Source organism: Nicotiana sylvestris, chromosome 6 (assembly GCF_000393655.2).
Source record: "Nicotiana sylvestris chromosome 6, ASM39365v2, whole genome shotgun sequence".
Taxonomy (NCBI): Eukaryota; Viridiplantae; Streptophyta; class Magnoliopsida; order Solanales; family Solanaceae; genus Nicotiana; species Nicotiana sylvestris.
Window position 1 is genome coordinate 71,132,550 of NC_091062.1, and position 8,011 is coordinate 71,140,560.

Genomic DNA, 8,011 nt, shown 5'->3' on the forward strand with positions numbered 1-8,011 from the left:
GAGATATAAAGTTGTAAATATTTTTTTTATTATCGATTTCTTCAGATAATTTTTTTTCAAATGACAATATAGTCAATTCATTTAATCCTTCTTGAAAATTATTGATCCTAGGTAAGATTTTATTTTTTAATTTTAAAAAAAATTATTTCTATTGAGGCAACTATTACATGAAATGTTAATACTATTTTATTAAAAAAAGCATTTGACAAAGAATCAAGTCTTTTATATTTTATTGAATGTATTGATTGGAGTATTATTTTCTACTTGTACTATTTTCTTTAATATTTTTAATTTAAAAAATAAGTTTAAACCATCAATATCATAGTGACTATTATATTTTAAGGAACATTCAAGGTTAAGACAATATTTTTTTAAGTTCTCGTCATCTAATGATCTTAAATTTTTACCACAAAAACTTTTGAGCTGTTGAACTTTTATACTCTCGGAGAAAGAAATAAAATAGAAAGTATATAATTTTGTGAGAGAAGAGAAAGAGATATTGTGACTTGAAAAAATAAGAAAGAGAATGTAAAAATTTAAAAGTATTCATACCTCCCATAATAATTATTCTGATGTTGATAATTTATTCACAAATTTAATAAAATTATCTTTCTCTTTATATAAAACTTATTTGTAATTAGATGCAGTCGGAGGCCTAGTGAATTGCAATATTCTTCCTAGAAGATGGTTGTGAAACTAGGCGTTCTTTAGGTATATTGATTTTTGTTTATTATGATAATATTTACAATTGTTACCAAAATTAAAACTAGTCTAAATTTTTTTTAAAAAAAATATATAAATTATTATAACTAAAAAATGGGGCCCCTCAAATTTGGGGGCCTAAAGCAAGTGCCCTACTTGCTTTACCATAGAGCCGGCACTGTATATGCACAAGGTAGGGTTAAAGTCTACGTACAAATTATTTTTCTAAACTGCACATGTAAAAGTATGTTGGGTATATTGTTGTTGTAGAAATGTAAAGTGCAAATTGTATACGGTCAAAATCGGGCTTGCCTAATTTTGTGCGACTAACCGAGGTCGGGACGGAAGGTCAAGGCCAGACCCCAATTATATCGGATCATGGTACGGAGACAGATTGATAAGCTCATGGATCAACGGCCAATGAAGATCGAGGTCGGCCGTGACCTAGACCAAAGCAAGAAAGAGATCGAACAAGATCGAAGAAGGCCTACTACGCCGAATAATAGAAATCCGAGATATTCGTGATTAGGCGAGGATCGTGACGGAAATCTCGGCATGTATCGAGTTAGGATCGGATATTCAGCCTATCAAGGGATTTACTTATGTAATTAGAATTGTACCATAAAAAGGATTCCTCTACTATATAAAGAGGGTTCTAATCATTTTGTAACCATCTTACCTTTACGCATATCATAGCTAGGGGTGTTCATAGTTCGGTTTGGATCGGTTTTTCCCAAAAAGGAAACCAAACCAAGTAAGTCGGTTTTTTAAATATTAGAACCAAACCAAACCAATTAAGTCGGTTTTTTCTCGATTCGGTTTTTGTCGGTTTTTGTTTTTTTCGGTTATTTGTCGATTTTTTCTTAAATATAAAACATACACTACCAATCACACATTTCGGCGACCACATTTTCAACGTAACACTATCAAATCAATTGCCCTTTGAGAAATCTATTATTTACCAAGATATATTGATGATAATTGAATCAAATAGTGATGAATAATTTAAGGACTCAATTAAAAATATACTTATTTTTAACATGAAATAGATTCTTACATTTAACAAAAGAAAACTACCAATTAAACTAGAATGTAAAGGTAAAGAACTGTACTAAATGTGCCAACGATTAATATTTACTATAAAATTTAAAACTTTGTATAAAGGTATACATATATATAGGTGTAATAATAAATTTAAAATAGCTACTCCTATATTCGGTTTGGTTCAGTTTTTTTAATTAAAACCAAATCCAAACCAAATTTAATCGGTTTTTAAATTTCAAAACCAAAACCAAACCAAACCAAAAAGTATCGGTTTTTTGGTCGGTTTGGTTTGGTTTTCGGCTTGGTTCGGGTTTTCGGATTTTTATGAACACCCCTAATCATAGCAATATATCACACTTTTATCTCTTGCAAGCTCAATTGTCCAGTTCATACTCTCAATAGCTTGTTTAGTTGGTTCGAGGGCAATTAGCTCAAGGGCCATAATTGTTCGTCATACTGGTTTGCTTTGTTTTATTGTTAATTCCTAGAATTAATTCTTATATTTATCAGTTTGTGCCAAGTGAAATCACATATCCTTAAAACCACTTATAAGTTTAATCATTATCCCATTTTAAGGGTAAACAGTTTGGCGCTCACCATGGGTCAAAGGATAATAGTGATTGTCTGATACAATTTTCGTAACACACATTATTTTACGCTTGTTCTTTGAAGTGTCTTTGATTTCAGGATCAACATGTCAAACTCCTAAGCAGCATCCACACACACAGACAATAGCCTTGGTCTTTATGACGAGAACAAAAACATAGCCTTCCCGGGAAATGGAGTACTTCCAGTTAACTCCGATGGAGCTCCGGTCGTGGATCCAATCGATGTCAGCTCCCATATTGCCATTAATGGGAATTCGGGCATCGACCCTGAGAATAGCGTCCGCAGAGACGCTCGAACAGCCGATCAGAACGCACAGAGCGGTGAAGGGGGCAGAATTAGCCTTCGAATGATATTCAAGATGTTGCAGACTCAACAAGCTATAATAGCACAACTCCAAAATAAGAATCGTGCACCAAGCAGGATCGAGCTCGAGCCATCACAAGAAGTTGTTCATAGAGTTGAATCGGTGCCAAAAAGATCGAATGAAGGAGAATCGTATACTAATCCCGCTACCATAAAAATGCTCGAGGAACTGACGAAGCGAATCGAGACAGGGGAAAAGAAGATCGAGGAAAATGATAAGAAGGTGGAAACCTATAACTCCAAGGTCGACCAAATCCTGGGGCCACCACCAGTATTAAAAGGACTTGATTCCAAAAAGTTTGTCCAAAAACCTTTCCCCCCAAGTGCAGCTCCGAAGCTAATCCCAAAAAAGTTCCGTATGCTTGAGATTTTGAAGTATAATGGGACGATAGATCCAAACGAACATGTCACCTCATATGCGTGTGCCATTAAGGGAAATGACTTGGAAGATGATGAGATTGAATCCGTGTTGCTGAAGAAATTCAGAGAAACTCTATCAAAGGGTGCCATGATATGGTACCATAATTTACCACCTAATTCTATTGATTCATTTGCTATGCTTACAGATTCTTTTGTGAAGGTGCACGCTGGAGCCATTAAGGTTGCTAATAGAAAGTCGAACCTATTCAAGGTAAGGCAAAAAGATAACGAGATACTCAGGGAATTTGTATCTCGATTTCAAATAGAACGGATGGATTTGCCATCGGTCACCGATGATTGGGCTATTCAAGCTTTCACTCAAGGTCTGAACGAAGGGAGTTCCATAACTTCACAATATAAAGCAGAATTTGATCGAATATCTGGCCATCACTTGGTCTGATGTACATAATCGATATCAGTCAAAGATTAGGGTCGAAGACGATCAACTGGGGGCTCCAATTGGTTTGATTTATCCCAATAGGCCCGTGGACAGAGTTAAAAAGGATGTCGATCGGGAATGACGATTGAACAGAGATCGATATCAGCCATACGGGAGAGATCGAAGAAATAGCGGGTCTGGACACAACCCCGTTCGGAATGATACAAGGAATGATCGAAGACAAAGCTCCCGAGGGCTCATGAGCAGGAATGGTTTCGATAGGGATGACGGGTCCAAATAAGCACCTCGACTGCACAATATAACTTCATCATAGATGCTTCCGCCATAGTATCGGCCATTAGACGTATCAAATATACCAGGTGGCCCCGACCTCTGCAGACCAATCCGACCCAAAGAAACCCAAACCAAATATGCAAGTATCATGGCACCCATGTCCATAAAACTGGAGATTGCAGACAACTAAGCAAGGAAGTAGCTCGGTTGTTCAACGAGGGGCACCTTTGAGAATTCTTAAGTGATCGGTCCAAGAACCACTTCAAAAATAGAGATTCAAACAGACAGAACGAGCAAGAAGAGCCACAACATGTGATTCACATGATCGTTGGAGGGGTCAATATTCCCCAAGGACCGGTATTCAAACGCACCAAGGTGACAATCACACGAGAAAAACAGACTCAGGACTACTTACCGGAAGAGACCCTGTCTTTCAACGATGAGGATGCAGAAGGGATTGAACAACCTCACAATGATACACTGGTAATATCTATCCTTATGAATAAAATTCAAGTTAAACTTGTGTTGATTGATCTAGGCGACTCGACCAATATTATTCGATCAAGGGTCGTAGAGCAACTCGGCCTACAAGATCAAATTGTGCCCCCAGGTCGAGTACTTAACGACTTCAACATGACGAGTGAAACCACCAAATGGGAAATTATTTTGCCAGTAAATATGGGCGGGACCATCCAAGAAACAAAGTTCAAAAACCATGCTACTCCTAGAAACCTAATACACTTGAGAGCTTCTCTCTCTGGCGATTTCCGGCGACTCTTGGTGACTTCCAGCGATAGTCCTTTAATAGTCAATCTGGCCGATGACCAGCCTCCTACGGGGGTTGGTCAGCCCACCCAAGCATCCTCTCTATTCCTAACCCTACTACAAACATCCCCAAGCCTTTAGATTACTCCAATATTTTTAAACCAGACGCGATCAACAAAACAGTCCAGGCGAACCCTAGTTCTACGCGTACTGTTGAACCAATTCCCCTTAGGCATGCTACTTTCTTGCATGGGCAGCCATTAGTGAAGTTTACTAAAGCAGAAGTGGAGTGCATGAACGTGATTGAAGGTTTGCAATATGCAGTAGTATGAAAGTTCTCATATGGATAGCCTAAGCTTCAAGAATTACGTAGAATCATACCTACTCAATGTGGAATTAAAGGTGAATATAACATTGGGTTTCTACATGATAGACATGTTTTAATTAGAATGACATTATGGAAGGATTATATTAGTTTCACGTCCAAAAGTGTTTACTATGTTAAAGGTAAAGATGGCTATGAATATCAATTGAGAACTCTTATTTACAATGCCAGATTTAAAGCTGGGTAAGAGACTCCAAAAGTTATGGCTTGGATATCTTTCCCTAATCTGTTACCTACCTACTTTGATAAGGAATGTCTTTTATCGTTAGCATCAGCTGTGGGAAAGACTTTGCACTTAGATATGGCTACCATTAATAAAACTCGACCTAGTTGTGCACGAGTTAAAGTGTTGGTGGATCTTCTAGCTAATTACCAAAGAAGGTACGTATAGATATTGAGAATGAGGTGACTAGAGACATAAGGACTAAATGGGTGACAATAAAATATGATTATTTGCCGAAGTACTGCAAAGAATGTAAACTTCAAGGTCATGATGAACTTGAATGTTGGAAACTACATCTAGAACTTGTGGAAAACAAGGCTGATAATAAACAAGGTAGAGGAGGCATTGTGGAAGGGAAAGGCAAAATTCAAGGTCCTTTGATGATTTTGTCCAGTGGTAAGGTGGTTGATAATTCAAAGGAACAATGGAAAGAGGTCAAAGACAATTGAGTAATTACAGGTGCTAGATTAGATAACAATAATCCAAAATTGGGAAAGAACTAGTTCCAATTATTAGCAATGGTGATAAGCAGCTACAAAAATCTAACAAATTTACAGCACTTGAAGGTGAAGACATTGGGGAAGGGCAAAACAAGCAGTTGGCAGTTGTTGATGAAGTCCAGGAGGTAATTCAGGTGGATAAGGATTCTCCTACTAAGGCTGGAAATCATACTCCTAAGAGGGCAAAGAAGTTAAATCATATTACTCATGTATTTAATCCTAGTGCACAAAGGAGTAAGAGTGCTGAAAATATACATAAGGAATCCACGGCACAATGGGTGAGTAGAGCATTTGGGTGTAACCTAGCTACTACTAATAAATCGTGTCAAGATATTCCCTCTCAAACTATTGACACAAATAATACAGCTAAATTCCCAAAGATAAACGAGAAGGTTCAGTGGAGTGGTGGAAAATTATGGGTTAATCAAACAGAGGAAGATTTAGAGGAAGGGGAAATACCTGAGGGTGCTCAAGGTGAGATAAGTTCTACATATGAGGAGGTAGAGGAGGAGGATCAAAGCGTGAATGGTAAGGGATTGAAGTCCAACACCAGTGCTAATAAAATCAATAAAGATGCTAAGGCAACCAATAAAGAAGGTGACGTCAATGAGCAGGAAAATACCAATCCTAATCAGACATCTACAGTAAACCCTAGGGCTACTACAGTAAAACCTAAGGGAGATGAACATGATGCGATTGATCCAGGGGGAACTGGACGTGATGCAGTAGACGTGCCATAGCTGAAACAGAAGAAGATGATAGGTGAGCAAACAAGCAGATCCCTGGTCCCTAAACCTATGCAATTAGCTACTGCTGATATTGATGATCCTGGCATAATAGCTGGGAAAACTTTCAGTGTCACTAGTGAAATCTTAGCCAAAGGCACACTGATCAACAATAAGGGAAAAAGGGAATTGGGAATGATAGCCAAGAATCATGAACCAAACCCTTTAGCACTTCAGGAGGTTGACAATGCACAAGGAGAGGGGGAAGATTTGGGGGAGGATATTGAAGAAGAATCTACTACTGCTAACTTCCAAAAAGTAGTAAGAGATGGTGAATTATCCCCCAGAAGTGTGGATAGGAAGAAATCATCAACAAAACCTACAAGGAGGCACAAGAAGGACATCAAAGACATTGTGCCTATAAGGGTGCAACCAAAAAGGAGTATGATCTCTACTTCCAACTAATCTTATGGATAATGCTCTAGTATGGAATGTGAGGTCGATTAATATCAAATGGCTTTCAATAGGTTACTTAACCTACACAGAAAGTACAACTTCTATTTAATAGGTTTGATGGAACCTTGGCAAGACATTAGCAAAGTGGAGGAATATAGACAAAAGTTAAGGATACATTCTGCTTATGCAAATATGAATGTAAAAATCTGGGCTTTTGTAGATAAAGATATTGATGTAGATATTGTGATGAACATGGAACAACAAATGACTTTAAAGTTGTTTCATAGGAATTTGAACAAGGAGATTTACGTGACTATTGGATATGCTAAATGTGATGTGATTGAAAAATTGAGCTATGGGATTCAATGTACCATTTAGCTTCAGACATGGAATCCCCTTGTCTTGTTGGAGGGGATTTTAATGTGATACTATCTGAGGAAGAGAAGTATGGGGTCGTCCAGTGTATTTGTGTGAAGTGGAAGACTTTACACACTGTGTTGATGCATGTGCATTGTATGATCTTGGCTACAAAGGGAGTATGTATACTTGGTGGAATAGAAGGTCGGATATAGATTGCATCTTCAAAAGGCTTGATAGGTTCTTTGCAAATTAGGAATTCCTTGATTTGTTCTCATCATTAGAAGTTGAGCATCTCATAAAATATGGATCTGATCATGCACCCCTTCTATTGTCATGTAATATTGACACTGTGCAAGTGAAGAAGCCTTTCAAGTTTCTCAACTTTTGGGCTAAAAATAAGGCCTTTTTGAATGTGATAAAGGAGAATTAGGTAACTGATATCATGGGGAATCCTTTCAATATGTATGTTGAAGAAAGTAAAGTCAGTTCTGGCAGCCTGGAGTAAGGAAACTTTTAGAGACATTTTCAAACAAATTACAGCATTGGAAGATATCATAAAGGTTCATGAAATTGAGTTTGAGTTGAATCCAATAGTCCAGAATAGGGAAAAACTGCACAAGGTAGAAGTTGGCCTCACAAGGTTCTATCATCTTGAAGAAGAATTTTGGAGGCAAAAGGATGGAATGCAATGGTTTTAGGATAGTGACAGGAATACTAAGTTTTTTCATGTTCATGTGAGGGGAAAGAGGAAAAGACTACAACTATCCAGAATCTTAGATAACAATA

The 8,011-nt window shown here is 37.5% G+C and overlaps 1 protein-coding gene across 1 annotated transcript; it reads left to right on the top strand.

Moving 5' to 3' along the window:
- Positions 1–2,713: 2,713 nt before the first annotated feature.
- Positions 2,714–3,538, top strand: LOC138870760 (uncharacterized). Its single transcript, XM_070148596.1, has one exon. The coding sequence runs from the start codon at positions 2,714–2,716 to the stop codon at positions 3,536–3,538; it is 825 nt and encodes a 274-aa protein (XP_070004697.1).
- The last annotated feature ends 4,473 nt before the right edge of the window (positions 3,539–8,011 follow it).